Source organism: Anguilla anguilla, chromosome 2, assembly GCF_013347855.1.
Source record: "Anguilla anguilla isolate fAngAng1 chromosome 2, fAngAng1.pri, whole genome shotgun sequence".
NCBI lineage: Eukaryota > Metazoa > Chordata > Actinopteri > Anguilliformes > Anguillidae > Anguilla > Anguilla anguilla.
In genome coordinates this window covers 27,188,245-27,206,785 of record NC_049202.1, presented here as the reverse complement: position 1 = coordinate 27,206,785, position 18,541 = coordinate 27,188,245, and the positions used below count along the sequence as shown (strand labels likewise).

Here is an 18,541-nt window from a genome sequence, read left to right as displayed (position 1 = left end):
TTCTTCTTACCGTGAAGAATTCCTAACCCGCAAGCATAGGGAATGTGTTACTACGGTGGCACAATTATTTCGAGAAATACCATTTTGGAAAAAGGCGATATGTTGTCATGGCATTTCTATCAAACCTTCCAGCACTGCTTGGGTTGAAAGAGCTGTGAGGGGTAACAGCGAGAGATTCACTTGCAGTCACAACTGTCCAGTATGCAAAAAAGTCAGGGAGTTTGCACTGCAAGAAGAAATGTTACGATAATGTTCAACTATACCGACACAATGCGGTAATGTTAGGTTGACATTGCAAACAAGAGACATACGGGCAGACTGCAGTTCCACAAGAAAATATTAGATATCAGAAACTTACTTTCACTTCACTTCGCTCAGCAGGGATGAGCGGTCATTCTTTAGCAAGTAAAGGAACTGACAGCAGCACAGAACACAATGAATTGTCTAAGTTCTTATACAGTTCAAACAAAAACACTGCACTTTGGATTTCTTACAATTATTTTTTTCCAATTTTTTGTTGTGTTTTGCACATTTTAGTGCTTTTGTCAGTGTACCAGTAATATACCTTGATACATTTTTTACACTATTGTCAGGGAAGAGAGGATAATGTGAAATATGATTAATTTTCCAAATCCTGCGGTTTTAACAGCGAACACCTTTGTTTACTTTCAATACTAAACAACTCACTTATCCAACATGCATATATTTATTTGATTTAATTTGGAGAGATATCAATTATCAATTAAATTGCCAAATTCATAGGCAGAGCAAACTGTTGGATCAACCTTTATAAAAATGCACAACTCTCAACCAGATTAAAATGAACCCCTTTGCGCAATCCCGCGAGCGGCCATGATGTCGGAGTCCTGAGATTGTTCAACTCAGACTTTCAGTGGTCCTGCAACCAAACTATGAGTTAAAACCACAAACATCATGTTCTACCTTTATTACTACATGATACATGACAACTATGCCAAATGCAGAGTTTCTAAGCATCGGGTAGGTTGTCCATTTAACAAGCACCCCCTCCATGAAGTCTCATCCGCAACTACACCCCCCAAGCATGACACACTGCAGAACATTGCCTATCTGGACATTCATAAAAACAGCATTGCACCACCAAAAATTTGTATTCCATCACAGTAACAAGATAAACCCAACAACAGCCCGAAGACATGCCAATACAGCAGTGAAAACGCTGTAGGTACACTCGGTCAGTCTGTGCCGTCCATATAAAAATAATGACTCTCTTTAAGCGCATCTGACGCGCATCTGATGACATCATCAGAGTGCACAACATTCTAAATCTGTCACACCGGTGTGAAAATCCCCCCACCAGGTATAAAAGTGAGGGACAGCAATCGCTCTCTCTTCCTGCACGGTCTCTTCCTGCCCTTTCACCCACTGTCCACATACTGTGGAACTCCTATGGGCATAACCCGAGTTCTCACAACTCTGTAGAACTAATTCAAAGTTTTGCAGAACACCTAGGATTGCTGCTGTCATCGTCTTATCTAAACACACAGATAAAGTCGCTGTACGCATTAACCAGGTTCTGCCGACTTAGCTCACCTGCGGCGACTAAGTCTAGCCCATCCCGTGTGGAAACCAGCGCACACGCGGTGCTGTGCTGACTAACCATGTCAAAGAAGATCCTTTCCGACGACCAACCGGGGGGTAGAACAACATTGCCGCTGTTACGGAACAAGGACTCGGCTTGCGCGCGTCACACCTCGAAACCTCCACAATTTCACAACGCCAATACTGTTCTCTCCAGGACCCCACAGCGACCACCGGAGGCCGCTACCTGCATGAATGGGCAGACAGTAAGACTGAGCAAACTTTCCAGGCAATAGAACTTTAGCTTAGTCTGTATTGAGTTTAATGTGATATTGTGTTTCCATTTTGTCTTTTAAAATGATTTGTGCTGGCAACGTAACTGAACACAACCACACACGTAGTCTGTCTCTCTCCCTCTCTTTCTCCCAGACTAACTATCCAATCTCAACGACACCACACTCACAGTATAGTCGGCAGTGGAAGAATAACTAGCTTGGTTGCATGTATCGCTTCAAGCCTGATTTATGCTTCTGCGTTGAATCTACGTAGAGCCTACACTGTAGCCAACGCAAGTGGCCTACGCCGTGGTGAGCATTTATACTTGTGCACTGGTCTGTCTGCATCGCTCTGCAATACACCGCCAAAATGCTAGTTGGAAATGCGTAGGAGGAAATGCGACGCTACCGGCGGACCAATCACAGTTGTTGCGGTCTGCGTCGCCGCGACGTGTAGTTACATTTCTGGGGAGGTGCACGTCAGGCTGTGGCGTAGATTCAACGCAGAAGTATAAATCAGGCTTAAGAGCTGAAGTTACGCTTCGCTCTCCGGCACTACCAGGAGCAATACTCCTTCTGAGCTAAGTTATTCAGCCACGCCAGCTACACTGTACCTAGCCTCACGAGCCAGTCTCTTTTTTCACTTCGTTCAACAGAGCCTGGCCGATGCCTTGACCTCCTAGGCATGAACAAAGGAGGCAACCTTCCCGGGATAGTTGTATTTTCCCAACCAATCAAGAGTGTTTTGGCCAGGCGTGGTCTGAAACGTGCACCGGAAAACATTACCGGAGGCAAACTTTTCCACAGATCTGCATCAGGTCACCACTATTCGGGGAAAATGATTGTATTGATTGTAACGGGCAAACACTCAAAACAATTGCTTCTTCTGGCCATTTTTCTGGGTATTTATTTGATAGCAGACTTCATACCGTAGGCCACGCTTGAAAAATTAAACTTTTGTGAAATCCTGAAGGCAAGCAAGCGAGTACATCTCTGTTCGATAACAGCGAATCCAAACATACGCGCTGAAGGTCCTTCAACGAAGTCACGCCATGTATTTGGCAAGTCTGTGATATAACAGAATTCAAATCTTCTTCGAATTTGTCCATTCTGTCCAATTCTGTTTTTAGCAGATAATTTGGGTTAGCTTAATAGCTTCGTCCGTTTTGCTGGTGTGTTTCAGTCGGGACTTAGATTGCAGCACACACGGAACAGAGGGAGTGTCGGGGGGGGGGGGAATATAGAAATATAATCCCAACATAATTGGTGCCCCATGTAAGGCTATATTGTCATTTCCCTGACAACACTCACTGAATAACGAAATAAACAAGAAAAATCTTTCTAGAATTAAACAATATCATTCTGCTATCAATATCTGTGACTAAATATGGAATAAATATACAATCTTACCATTGGCTTTACATGTGAACAAGAACCCATTCAAGATTCAGTGGTCACTTCTTGAACAATCCCTTTACGAAACCCCACTCGTAGATTAGACTAATGTAACGCTGTACAGTTCATTCTAGTTTGAAGGTTACCTCTTTTATCCAGTAGAGGACAGTATAAGCTTTCCAATGGTTTTCGCAAGTCTCATCTTCACATACACTCACCGGCCACTTCATTAGGTACACCTGTTCAACTGCAAACTGCACCCATTAATGCAAATATCTCATCAGCCAATCACATGGCAGCAACTCAATGCATTTAGGCATGTAGACATGGTCAAGACGATCTGCTGAAGTTCAAACCAAGCATCTGAATGGTGATTTAAGTGACTTTGAACGTGGAATGGTTGTTGGTGCCGGACGAGCTGGTCTGAGTATTTCAGAAACTGCTGATCTACTGGGATTTCCACACACAACCATCTCTAGGGTTTACAGAGAATGGTCTGAAAAAGAGAAAATATCCAGTGAGTGGCAGTTCTCAGCAAAAATGCCTCGTTGATGGCAAAGGTCAGAGGAGAACGGCCAGACTGGTTCGAGCTGATAGAAAGGCAACAGTGACTCAAATAACCACTCGTTACAACCGAGGTATGCAGAAGAGCATCTCTGAACGCACAACATGTCGAACCTTGAAGCAGTTGGGCTACAGCAGCAGAAGACCACACCGGGTGACACTCCTGTCACCTAATGAAGTGGCCGGTGAGTGTATATAACAGGGCTCAGACGTGCACATACCCCGCTTTAACTTTTTTTCCTCTCAGCACTGTGCAGTAAACCGTAACATCATGTAGTAAAATACAAGCAATTGTTGCAACATAAATTGTTTTTTTCACATGGTTTTTGTTGAAAATTTTACTAATTTTGCCAACTCATCAGCATAGCTAAAGACAATTCTCTGGCCTGTTGCATACATGTTATAGCTGAGTATTTCATTTAAAAATGAAGGAGCATTAACTATTAACAGCTTTTTTTGCATTTTCACCAAGATAATTGCATTTGTGGAACTTTATATTCTTAATTTAGGTAGAAGTAATTAAATCTAAGTTAGTATTGTAAATGGTACAACTGCCTTGCTTCATTTAAGCCATTTTTCTAAGTGATGATCTGGGCCCAGGAGTTCAAAAGTGATCTGATCAGATTTTGACTATCAGATTGGATTAAATCCTGCAAATGGGTAGTTCAAAACCAAAAAACAGGATTGGGATCACTTTGGAATCCGATCAGATCAGGTAATCGAATCCTAGCTTTAATCCGGATCAAATCTTCAAAATGCGTAGTTCAAAACTTTAACATAGGTTTGGGATCATTTTGATCCAAAAAATCAGGATTACCTTGATCCCAGTAGAATGGTGGATTTAGAGTGGATTACCAGAACAAAATATAGTATACAATTCATTTCAAAATACATTTCAATATAAAATTGAAGATTAGAATTGGTAGATTTTGTAAATTAAAATACATTGTTTGTAGGCTCAATAGTTGCAAAATTTTTATTTACTTTTTTCTGTCACATTTACAGTGGCCTCTAGCCTACCTCTCAGAACAGTGCATTCAACCAAATAAAAAGTTCATCAAAATACAAGCCTGCTTTGCTTTAATGTTTACAAACAAACCTTTTATAGCTTTTAAATCAAATACAAAAATGTTAGCACTTGCAAACTGCTATTCCTTGTATCAAGAGCTGTCAGAGCTAAAAGATAGTAGATGTAAAAAAAAAAAATAATAATAATAAAATAAAAAAAAAGGTTGTTTACATTTGTAGGGCCATAAAAATTGACACTCAAAAGGTTACATATTGCACCTTTAAAGCCCCCTGAATATTATATATAATTTGAAGGTTAGAAAATCGTAATCTTTCTCAGTAATGTTCCAGTGCTTTAAAGCACTGATAAAAAGGATCTGGTAATCTTGAAAAGTCTGAATCTGGATCAGGATGATCCTATCCTGAATTGCTTTGAAATACTGGGACAAAATCTGGCTGAGTTGTCTGATCCTGGATCACAAAATACGGGATTTCAAAATCTGATCGGATCTGATTGAGATAAAAAGTTTTGAACTCCTGGGCCCTGATGATCACAAGCTTTAAATAGGACACCCCTTAAATGGCCAAGGATTGCCGAGATTTGGCATCTGTACGAAGGCGTTAAGATTTTTATTAAGTTACAGCACGTATTCACACCTAATGTAAGGATGTTATAGATATGGACATGTTCACAGGAAATTAATGAAAGAAGATACCAAACCACAGCTTGTTTGGATGGGCACCCCCTCTGACTGACACACACACACACACACACACACACACACACACACACACACACACACACACACACACACACGTAGACCCACCATCACAGACACACACATTCACACCTAAAATGGCTACTCCCCCCAGTTCCTGTTTCTAATCGCCTGTCTTTGAAGTTTCCAAGGACCCACAATGAGAAATGGTGAATTTGAGGTTCTGACACTATATAACAAAACCGCTATAATTTAGAAATACAATGTTGGAATTGATTCAGTTGTATCCTTTATTTCAAGAAAACAGTTTTATTTATGAAATTAGGTCGCTGGGGGCACAAAATTTACACAGTAGCACAATAGACTACAGTAGCCAACAATGTGAATATAATTTATTCCTTTGATAATGTTTGATGCTGAGAGAATAAGAATAAGATTCAGAAAATAATATCCCTCCTCCATTCCTCCATCATTCAGTTGCTAAACAGTGGGCCAATGGAGAGACAGACATTTTCGCAGTTAGGCATCAACAGCTGACTGGCAATGGAGGTGTGAAGAAAATGATATAAACGGCCTGTATTTCCTTACTGAGTCGAACTTAGTAAACTGTCCTAAATTTTAAGTCATTCTGCCAACCTAAATGATTAAGTTTGTTTGAACTGGACATACTCAGTCCCAAGAAAAAAAAGATGGCCAAAACATATAAGGAAAATAGTTTCAGGTTCCCAAAGACAACAAGTTTAAAATCTATCAATCAACAGATGAGATATGATAGCAGATGATTTTATTTTTTTCTCACCTTTGATGGAGATCTCCTTGCCCTGAAAGTTATGCAGGTATCGCAGTAGCACCTCCTTCCAGTAGCTCCGGTAACTAATGAGGCCCAGGTCTGAAAGTGGTCGTTCAGGGGAACCCACCTTCTCCTCTACCTTCGACAGCAGGTAACCTAAGATAGCCCGATGGAACAGATTTTACTGTAGGGTACTGAACAATGCCATTGTAGGCATGCAGGTTATGATGAAAAATAATGAAGAATCAATCAAATGCAAATAAAAATGTAAATACTAATTCTGTTAATGATTCTGTAATGTTTATTTTTTGAACATTTCTGCCAAAGATGAGAAAAAAAAACATTGAACAGGTCTAACTCAATCACTGTCAAATAAATAATACCGCATAGCAAGCAAATGATTATTCTGATAGACCTCCTCATATATGCATTTAGCGACTGAATTCTTCAGAAATGTTTCCCCGTACACACTGGTAAGCATGCTGAATTTAAGACTGACACAAATGTAATGAACATCCATAGGTTGAAAATTTTCTTTTATACAGTTTCTGTTTAAATACTTTACATACCATTCATAAGAAATATTTTTTGCTCACGGCTCAATTTTTGCTTACAAAGGGAATGTTTGACTGAAATACGTTTATCCACTGCTGGAATACTATGACAGGATGAAAGTGAAAATGAAAAATGTCCCTAAACATTTTGAAGACAGGAACAGGAAATTAACCAACAAGGTATACAATTACTGCTAAAGTAATTCAAATTTAGTAAATTTAAGTGCAGATGCTTGGAGTGTGAATCCAACATAACTGTGATGTGATGGGAGGAAGTTTACTGATTTCATTTAGGCCTCTGATCTGCATTCTATTTTCCTATTATTGTAATTTATGGCTGGCGTAATTAGTGATATTTCAAAACTCCTACTTCTAAGGCCTTTTGCAGATTCCTTTTCTGTTGTATGTAGTGGCATAAATATGTACTACAATGCCAAGGCATGTCTTCTAGAATGTGGAATCAGCATTTTTATCTGCATTTGGTTTGCAATATCACATAACTTCACATAAAGTATTATGGCACAGATTTACAGAAAGATGATAGATAGACAAAAATGGAAATACACCAGGTGTGGAGAGTACTCACTAAAATCGATCAGCATCTTGCCATAGCCCTGCCTCATGTACTGTGGCATTGTCAGGATGCAGGACACATTGTAGTTTAGGAAGGAGTTCTTCTCCTGAAAGTATATTTAAGTTCCATGTCCTTCAGTGGTTCTCCTTTAAAGCTGTTTTGACTTAAACCATGACCTACTCCACTGCATAATGACACGAGAGATTTAATTAAAACCAAAACCAGAGAACACACACTTTAAATTCTCCAACTCCGTAAATGCTGTACAAGGCATCTTTGCACACCTTTCTCAAATCAAGCACAAGAGATGTTGCCCTCTTTAAGAGTAAAAAACAGTAGAAGCTCTTGAGATACTTCAGAAAACTTTGTTACCTTGGAGAAATACCCGACTAGGTGACAACCAGTGTTGTCGGCCTCAGTCATAACGTAGAAGAGGAAAGGCTCTACATCATAATACAATGTCTTGTGGTCCAAAAACAGCTTGGCAAGCAGGCACAGGTTCTGGCAGTAGATCTTCAGAGGGAAAGAGTAGACTATTATAATCTGCTGTGCTTTGAGCCACCAAGTGGCTGCAAGGCCTAGTCTCTTCATGCACAAACAGAACAGAGCAAATATGGTCATACTGACATGTTATGGCTGTTTGAACCTATCCCCCCTTCCACCCCCCCACAATGCCAATTTTTTCCTACACTGCCCAATCATATTTCTTGAGATTCTTCAAAAAAAAACTTTTTTACCTTGGAGATACCTTACAATATATTGAAGGAAGCCTGAACACCAGCCCAGGAGTCCCCACAGACCTCTTCTCTTGTTGATCTCTGCCCCATATATCCACTGTACACCCAACCTTACCTACCTGAGAGCAGTCTTACTTTGGATACAAAAGAAGCAGACATATCTGTTGCTTTGACTCCTCACTCACACTAACCTTGTTCTTCTTGCCGTCCACTTCGAATACTGAGATAAGCCCTTTCCGGTAGATCTCATCTCCAGGCGGGTGCTTCCACACACACTTTGCCTGCAGGCAAGAAAGACGGAATCACTTACACTGAAAGGACACTGGTGGCTATAAACAGGAAATGAGACATCTGCATGGTTATACAGGTGAACCAGGAAGCTGCAGGTTTAAATCCAGGTTTGGAAACTGCTTTTGAACCACGGAGATATTTTTCCCTTAGTTCCATTGCCTGCAGTTGTATGTATTCGTATACATATACAGGAGGATGCAACGGTAGGACAACGTGCAGTGTTGAAACACACAAGGCATAGAAGCAACGGGGAGGTGCTCTCACCATGTGGCGGCGCAGGATGGTCTGACTCTTCATGTACTTCAAGCAGAATTCACACATATAGAGGCGTCCCAGGCGGGCATACTCCTCTGGGTAGGGAGAGTGATACCAGGTGTCCAGCTCAAACCGACCAAACAGGATGGTCTTGATCATGTTGCTGCCCTCCGTGATCTGGCCCTGGAGATGTAGTTTCTCCTGTGCATGGCAGGAGAGGAGCAGAGTGGAGTGGGAAGGGGGCGGGGCCAAGGTAATACATTTCTTCAGAGCACTGCCACAGGATGCCAGCCATGCCAGAGAATGAGATTTACTGCCCCCTCCGGAGGATCATTTTGGTGGAGTCAAAGACACTCAGCTATCTGTCCTCTTTTAAAAAATGTGTGAAACACTGGAATTGTAGGACATGCAAATGAATATAACAGGATGGCAGGTATGCCATCCAGCCAAGTTACACCAAGGCAGGGTGGCATGCCCCATACCTATGCAGCACCGAGAGTTTGGCACTTTTCAGGGCTCCCCACAGAAATAACCATAACAACCACAGACTCTCAGCCCTTAAAAACATTAATTTTCTGACCCCATTTTGACAGAATTCACAAACAACTTCACACTTCCACACAATAAAGCCCCAAACAAAGGGGATTTTGAGTTCTCTCTCTCTTCTTCTCTTCTTTTTCCTCCTCTTTTTCAAGCCATGCTCCAAGCCCACAAATAATGTCTCCCCATTGGACATTTAAGGTACATCAGCCAATAAAAAGATCAGATGTACACACAAAATGACATATATACTCATTTGAAACAGCAACTTTGACATTCAAATGTCTCCTTCACTAGTAATGTACTGGGTAGCGCATCCACATTCAACACTTTTGCATGTGTGACACCCCAGGTTCGAGCCCCCCTTGGACTCATGGAAACCTCTCACTCATTACATTGCCTTCCTGGGTAACTACAAATTAAACATATAAATTTATGCTTTTGCATCTCTATAATCTTTACGAGAAATGTTATATTTCTCAAATACAAATAAAATACACCCACACTTTAGACAGTTCCACTTTCAACATTTTTACCGAGTTTAACGTTTGCTACCTTGCTAACAGCACAACAAACCGGCTCTATAACAGTAACAGACGGCTGTCAAATTAAACTCTATAATCAGCGTTGCATTTCGGTCTGGTAGGTAACATTACCAGTCATATAGAAACTGGCGCAAGATAATGACTTCACGGCATGTATATCCATTTCCTTAAAAAGTGATGTTAAATACACCGCTCTGCCGTATCTACTGTTCAATATTTTTTAACTAGGCATGGCTACACACTGCAACATCACATTTATACATTTTCATGTTAGCTTCCCCTATATATCCTCTACCAACATACAAACAATTACTAGGTTTGTTGTGTACAATAGATCATTGAAAACACCTCCATTTCAAAATATGAAATACACTTTCATTTATTTCTCATTAATGGTAAAAGAAAAATGCTCCAATGCATGTGTTTCTTTCAGCTAGGTGTGTTTACATGCATGTATGTGTATGCATGTCTCTCAGCCAACATTTATATGAATTACTATTATCACCAACTCATAACAGAGTACAAAAAGACATATCATCTGATGAAAAACGTTTTCAACATACAAAAATGCCAAATTACTCACACATACCAAAGCACTGCCTAGAAGTCATTCATTCAAATCTAGGCCTGCCATTAAAAGTGTTGATATCAAAATTGTGCCAAGTTACATGCAAAAAAATTGCCTTAGCTCAGACAAAGTAAACAAGCCATATTCCAAAGCAATGCTACTCAATGTGCCTAAATTCTTCAAGTAACACTTTCAAATTTCACAGGTTTACCATATTACTGTAAATTGTTTATAAATGGAAATATTTTAAAATAGATTACAGTAAGTGTTTCATGGGTTTTATTGTATATATAATGGACCTAATTGTTGGTAGATGATCTATAGGCCTAGGTAACATTAATTGTCCTGTTTCCAAGGTAGTAACAGTAACATTAGACTAGTTCAAGCAGTTCAACTAGACCAGTGGTGTCAAACTCGCTGCCATGGAGGGCCGTGTGTATGCAGGTTTTCATTCCAACCAATTAATGCTGCCTTAATTGAGTCCAATTACTCATTCAGCCATATGCGTTTAACTGCATTGAAGCACAGAATATAAGAAAATTTTTATTTAGACAATGCGGGTCACCATAGACGTCGGGTCACCATTGTGCACAAACCTGCATCCCTAATTCAGCAAATAATTTAACTAATTATATAATCAAGATCTGAGGCTGGAATGAAAACCTGCATACACACGGCCCTCCATGGCAACGAGTTTGACACCACTGAACTAGACTATAACTGTTGGTCGGGTTTTGGGTAACCTACGACAATAGCTTAGGTGGGTGAATTTCATGGTCGGTCATGACAAAAAAATTGATGATAACGTTGTCACAAATAAAAATATTTCCCCATTATTACAACCCTAAGTCATTTTTTTGGTCCAAGTAAATGATGGAAGTGGTTCCAAAGCGATCACCCACCCAGACTAACACCCCCCCCCCCCCCCCCCACTAGAGCACAGTAATAGGTTGGTAGTTACACAGGTCACTTGTTAGTCAGTCATTCGGTTTAGGGCACAGAGTTCACATACCCCCGGGAAAAGTACCTATTTTCATTTGTGGGTGTGGTCTGTGCAGGTGAGGAGGACAGGGGACTTCACAGCTGTATCTGTCATAAAAAACGCAGTAGTCTGCGATGCACATTTTACGGAGGAGGATTATGTCCCTGGATATATTATGGAGTTCAGGATGGGATTTTGAAGAAAGGACTGTGATACCTGGTGCGGTCCCATTTGCTCTCTCAGCTCCTTTAGTTCAGCAGACATCAGCTGAACTCTCTGCCACTGGTGCCGGTGGGAAAATTTCTCACAGAGCCAGCACACATTCAGCATGAAGGAAATGTGAAATGTGTATGCCAAGTCATTGCTACAGTATAAGAAACTTTGTCATAGTAAAGTAGCTCTCACTAGTCACTCACAAGTCTAGTTTGCCACAGGTTCTCCTCACACCACGACTTCATCGTCCCATTGCTTTTTGTCATCCTTGCCTGCTCCCAGTCCCTAAGGCTGTGGCCCATCATACGTATTGGTAAAAGGATTTTATGCCTCATCCGTTTCCACGATGTTAAGATTGGGATTCATCTTCCTGTTAATGTGGCTTACTTTGCCATTGATTGTAGCTCTCGTTCTGTTCCGACTCCTCTATGTCACGTCACATTCGATTTCCCCAGATTTGAGGTGCGCATGGCCAATCGCATTACAAAAGTAAGCACAGATGAAATTCTAAGTGTTTTTTTTTTTACTTTAAAATCCCATTGCTACATCCTTTCCCCATATATTAAATCACTGGGTATGCCAACCTAGAAGATGCTCTTTAAGTCCAAAACCCCAGCAAACAGACAGCAACTGAAAGGTGCAGCAATTAAAGTTTGGCAGAGCATCTCTAAGGATGACATCATAAACCTAGCGATATCCATGAGTCACAGCCTTAAAGCATCATCATCAAATGCAAGGCATATGCATCAAAACACTGACTTTGCAAGTCATTAAATTAGTTGTCCCAATACTTACGTAGACTTGAAATAGAGGGCCTTGACTCATTAAATGGGAATGTCCTGGCATACATGCTGCCAAAATGTATAAAAATATCCCTTAACAAAAGCTGAGAATCTGCACTTGAACCACATGTGAACTGTTTTATTACAAATCTACAAATCTGAGTACAGAGCCAAATCAAGTAAAAAAATACATCTTTGTTCCAATCATTATGGATGACACTGTAGCTCATTAAAAAAACACATAAAATAAATGCAGACTGAATTTAGACTCAGTCACTGATTTGAATTACTAATTTGATTAGTAGAGAGGAAAAACAAACAGTCTGACAACTGTCCCAATGCTTTTAACATTTAACTGTACATCAAGACAAATATTGGAATTGAAGGATCTGGTTTCTTGCAATGAAGCCATAATTTTTACATAAATATTACATTTGCTTTTCATGCCGTGACACCATATACTACCTGTGCCACCATGTCATTTAACACTAAAGCTGATGCCACGGGGCAATGGGACTTTAAAATGCAAATTAATCCAACACTGCAAATGCAATATGACTTTTCCTAAATATCTATCCACTCATTATCTATACCCAGTTCTTCTTAGTCAGGGTCACAGGGGGTTTTGGAGCCAATCCCAGTGTGCATTGGCTGAGAGGCAGGAATACACCCTGGACAGGTCGCCTATCTATCATAGCTTATCCTAAATAGCTGGGCTTAAAATAACTGCGATGTTAGAATTATAAAAGATCGACTCATTAAAGAAATACAGGCCTTTTGTGCCATTTTCTTCACAAAACCCCTCAGCCACACAATAGGTAACAGGTGCTGATACCCAGGTGTGAATGGGTTGCTCTCTCCTCCGGCACGTTATTCTGAATGACTGGCATGTTGGTACGAATTGATAGGTCAAGAGCTATCAAAGTTTTGCATATATAAACCCTACAGTCGTTTAATGAACATGATTTACTTTGATTATTGACTTCAACAAGTGGATCAATAATTGTGGGCATTGTAGTCACAGAAATGATGGGCTTATAACTCTGTGGAGATAATGCCTCCGACATACTTTTAGTTTCTCACTGAAACTGCAACTTCGGAAAAATTCTGAATAGATTACAGGATGGCAAAATTACACAAGTGAAATTTATATGAAGTCAAAGACAGAAGCAGCAGCTTTTTAAAATATTGCCCTTTCTATTCCTTTAACTACTACCATTTTGTGTTTTGCCTGTCCCTGCACATTTTAGTGCTTTTCTCAATGTGCCAGTAATATGCCTTGGTGCACGTTCCCTTACAGATATAAGAAAACCAATATACATCAAAAATTAAATTGTTGAAACTGATACCATTATGTCCTTTATTTCAGGAAAATAGTTTTGCTACATACTGTTTCATAATCTTTATAAAATTAGGTCGCTGTGGGTGTTGAAATTGATGCCGTTATACTGGATGAGCCTGACGCCATTGGGGGTCAGGCTTGGTGGGTTAATGTAGTAAAAACATGCAGCCTTTCTAGTGTTAAATGTATATGCAACTAAGAATACAGCAGTATACCAGTTTCCCTACACAGGGTGGTTCACAAAAAACAACGGTTATCAAACTGTAAAAACTTTCTTCAATATTGTGTCTATGGTCTAATATGTTATTTTTGTTGACAAAAATGTATTTGTAAGAAATTCACTGAAAACTGTCTCCCTGCCTTGATTCAGATAAGAATGTCCATTCCATATATCTGTATTTACTACAATTGATGGTATCACAGCTTTTTTTTTTCTCTCCAGTTTTGTTAAAAATGAAGGCAATTTTGCTGTCAATACAATAGACATGCCTTTTCAGAACACAATGCACTGTTAGTTCAATCCAGAATGCATGTTTTTTTTTTCTGGAAATAGTGTTGAAAAACAAACTATAACTACACACATACTGTAAAACCATGGTATTTCTGGGACAGTTTTATACTATCTAGCAGGCCATCTAGTTTGCAAGACCAATGTCAATGAAACTTTCTGTAAATGTATCAATATGGTGCAGCTAAATTCGTAGTACAGAGCTAGCAATGTAAAATAGCTTCTCATGCTTAAGCCACATAATACAATTCAGCCAGCCAAGTTATTTATATTCATGTAAGGAGCTTGTGCAACTTATATGTTAATATATGTGCAAACCTGATGTCTGTGATGCATATTCGAAACGCAGAAAGAAATTGAAAGGAGAGCACAGAATGAGAGATGAATTCCCATCCCAACATGAAAAAGACTGACAGTCTCCTCTGCACTATGCCTAACTTTAAAATCTCTCATTGTTAATTAAATTTATGCGATCGTGGCGTTCTGTTATTCTGGTGTTCTATAAAGGGTGTGGGAGTAGTAAGGGGCTCTCGTCCAACTGGCTCATCCTCTACAGGCTGAGAGGAAAAGAAAGGGAAAGACGGACGAGAAGCAGGGAATCATCTCTCTTACAAGATCCTCCGAAGCACGTGCCTGGGCTTTTCGAAAGAGTTCCAGGTCATATTCACTCGTAATGTTTTCCAGGATGGGCTCCCTGGTGTTGCTGTGGGTCTGACGATGCTCCTGCAAGAGAACATGAACATGTCAGAGCGTTTATTTGGGAGATCAGGTTTCAGCTGAATGATATCGAAGCACATACCCAAATCAATATTAGCTGCATGTGGCCTGTTTAGCTGCTGGGTGTTTGGCTGACATTGCATTCTTTTCATTAACCCGTAAATTTAAAACCAGGACCAAAGAATGGACATCTCTGTACATGTTTATTTAGCAGACTATGCATATTTAATTTCAATTCCAGAACTACATAATGTGTAGTCTGTGTAACCTATGTTCTAACAGCAAATTACAAAGCTCTCTAATAAAAAATGACATTGGACAAATATTGACTTTCATATTTAACTGAAGTACAATGCAAAAATATTTATGTATATAATCAATACAGTATGAATAAAGATGTTTTCTAAAGGTAAACATAGAAAACATGAATGTGTGCTAGCCTGCACAGTGCACTGTAAAACAGTATCTTTTAGTTAAACTAATGTGAATAGCCTCTACAGTACAAAAATGTTATCAATGCATTGAAATTTAACCGTTTATAATCAATAAAATTAATTGATCTACATTCTTATTAACAGTTAACATGCCTAGTACAGAGGGAAAAAGTATATTGTGTGGAGAAAAAGTATTTGATTTGAGAATAGGTGTGGTGAAAAGAAGGGAAAAAAGAATACTGCCTACCAGTTGGGTTGAGAAATCACCAGGAATCTGGAAAGGCAAATTCCTGAAATGTTTTAATAACCTTAGTAGACTTAGGATTTCTAATTTTGTTGGTTGAGCCCATTGGACTGTTAAAGTCAATGTTAAGGGCATTTCCCTTCAAATGTATACTTACCATGACTGTTCAATGATTGTTATATAGATAAATGCATGCTTTTAAAGGATTTAATTTTGTTCAATAGTCATGGTTACTTTGAGCTATGAGACCAAATTTAGCATTATGCATACATTTGAAGCATGTCGATATTTAACTTAATTGTGACCACATGCTTGTGAGTCAGCAAAAAAGTAAAAAAAAAACTTTTACTTCATAAACCTATTTTGGGTACTTTACATTCTCCATGACTTTTCAGGAATATTTTCTCAAGCATTTTTAAGGACTTTCAAAGATATAAGGTCGAGATGCTGAATTTGTGATTGGTTGAAATTTACCATGTACTTCTCTTTCTGCTCCTTCGTCAAGCCAGAGTTCCTCTTCTTTCTCACTTCCATCACCTTCTCCTTGTACCTCACCTGCCTCTCCGTGGGCACCTGTAGAAATTCATATACAGCATGTAGGATTCATCATACCCTCAATGTAGAGTAGGCTACAGGGCACCAATTTGCCATTGAGTACGAGCTACAAACCAAATTCCTTCATAAACAGCCTGCATATTTACAATGATGAGAACTTATTTTAATATTGTAATTAGGGGTGCAAGCAGAAAAGAATTGGAACTACCATAACTCTGGCAATCTTTGGCCTAGATTAAAAATGTGGCATATACATTTACTAAAGAGAGAGGAATTTAAAGATTTAATGTTTATTAATTTCTGCCATATTTAATTTCCCACTATTTAAAATATTACATTGTTCATGGACAATGTTCATGAAACACAGGATTCTGACCCTTCAGAGTATACTGATGAAAGTTAACAAAATATTTTTTTTCAATACAAAGCTGTTGGTCACAAACTTTCCAAATGTATGGTAAATATGGGTAAAAGGGATGTGATGTGTAACTTCTGAAAAACATATGCAATCTGGATGAAACAGTACACTCCATGTCCCCAAGTCCACAAAGCAAATTTGGTACAAATATTGTAGTTGTGCTCCATCAGATGATGCATGTATATTTCATATTTTTGACCAACTACTCAACTACTTGGGCCTATATTCAAAATCCTTCCATTCAAAGATTCATCCAGGTCAGATGTTTTACGTCATTCATTGCATCCTAATAAATGGTACACGTGAATGTTCCGTTCTATGCACTTTGCCCAATGCTTCTTGGATCTTGTGGCTATATTTACAGTGCCTTTGGAAAGGATTTCAGTGTGATTCAATGTGATTTCCGTGTTTTATTTTGAATAAATTTACAAAATTTTCTAAAAACCTGTTTTTGCTTTGTCATTATGGGGTATTGTGTGTAGACTGATGAGAATAAAAATTAATTTAATTTTTGAATAAGGCTGTAACGTGAAAAAAATTTTAAAAAAGGGGTCTGAATACTTTCTGAAGGCACTGTATAATCATTATTGGAAGAGAAAAAACACCTGGTGTCGTGTCGCATGTCTGTTGTTCTCTTCCTGCCGATGAAACAAGGTTTTCTCTTCCACCTGTTTGTCACGGTTGGTAGCTCTGACCTGTAGGAGGGGTGAGACAGACATGTCAGCTAAGTCTTAAGGGTACAGCTGCCATCTCACTGCATCTGGAGAAAAATGAAGACCACATTTACTATTTGCCACATTTACCTTGCATTCATCTGCAGACAAGTTATGATAGAGTGGACATCCAGAAATTGAGAAATGCCTTTCATGTTTTCCTGTAAGATGGCCTGTTGAAAACACAATCCAGCACATGAGAAAGGTGTATATAATTAGGAAAGAACACATTTGCTTTTGGAATACACTACAGCAACTGAACTGAGGTGCTACTTTAAAAAAATTCTACTGTATGTAGGTAAAAAGAAAGGGGTGACACTTACCCCAAAGAAAATATAAAATCGCTTTATTATAAAAACATGATACATTGGCCAACCCGGTCTTCGTCAGATGAGCAAGAGCACAGTGCACATAAACTATGATGTGGTTTGTCACATAACACCCACCCTGTCCACTGAATGTGCCCCTGCCATCGTCAAAAAACCTTGTGTCAACCCCCTGCTCAGGGAACCCATCCGTAGTCTCTCGGTCATCCAGAACTCCCATCCTGTCTCTTCTTCCTTTTCTCTCCAAATCTCTTGAATGTGCAGTTTTCCACCATCCACATGCCGCTTTCAACCCTTTTCTCTCTCAGAACAACCTTCTAGAACCTCGACAGTATGCCATTAGGGTTGACCACTCAACCAAACTTCTCTCTCTTCCATTCTTATCCTCTTTGAAGTTTCTGCATCATTTAACAGTCAACCATAAACACCAGCTGTCTTTTCCAATTACTGGATCTGGAAGACAGCTCAGAACTGGTTTGCTTCCTACCTCGACTCTCACTCCTTCCAGGTTGCATGGGGGGTACAGTTTCAAGACCTCCAAAACTATTTACTGGCATCCCCCAGGGTTCAGTCCTTGTCACTTCTCTCTCAACACGAAGTCTTTGCTGTCATCTCCTTATATGGCCTGTCTTTCCATTCCTATGCTTATGACACACAACTCTCTCACCCCCCTCCGATATATTGGTTTTGGCAGGCATCTGAGCTTGCACGACAAGACATTTCAAGCTAGATGACAAATCATCATCGACCAGGAATTGAGTGGTAGTGGACAACAAACCGTTCCTCTCTGAGAAATATCAAGGCAGCTTGTAAGCCATTGTCAGTGAAGTGAGGAATAAATGAAATATGTTTAATATTTGAAATCCAGCAAGCAGTTTTAACCTCTGAGACCCTCATTTGACGTCCAGCAATCTCAATACTGAACAGTGTAT

At 39.5% G+C, this 18,541-nt stretch overlaps 1 protein-coding gene across 4 annotated transcripts in view; it reads right to left on the bottom strand.

The window, feature by feature from the left end:
• LOC118220050 (histone acetyltransferase KAT7-like) overlaps positions 1-18,541 on the bottom strand; it is a 48,576-nt gene that overhangs the window by 4,598 nt on the left and 25,437 nt on the right. Inside the window, exons 4-13 of one of the 4 annotated variants that reach the window (XM_035403643.1) lie at positions 17,374-17,456; positions 17,176-17,265; positions 16,072-16,170; positions 15,601-15,627; positions 14,836-14,925; positions 8,732-8,923; positions 8,368-8,457; positions 7,812-7,952; positions 7,452-7,545; positions 6,321-6,467 (exon numbers count right to left, since the gene is read on the bottom strand). In XM_035403643.1, coding sequence (XP_035259534.1) covers positions 6,321-6,467; positions 7,452-7,545; positions 7,812-7,952; positions 8,368-8,457; positions 8,732-8,923; positions 14,836-14,925; positions 15,601-15,627; positions 16,072-16,170; positions 17,176-17,265; positions 17,374-17,456 — 1,053 coding nt within the window. Of the gene's footprint in view, positions 1-6,320; positions 6,468-7,451; positions 7,546-7,811; positions 7,953-8,367; positions 8,458-8,731; positions 8,924-14,814; positions 14,926-15,600; positions 15,628-16,071; positions 16,171-17,175; positions 17,266-17,373; positions 17,457-18,541 lie in introns of all 4 variants that reach the window. The other 3 variants (XM_035403642.1, XM_035403646.1, XM_035403644.1) reach the window with 3 other exon arrangements.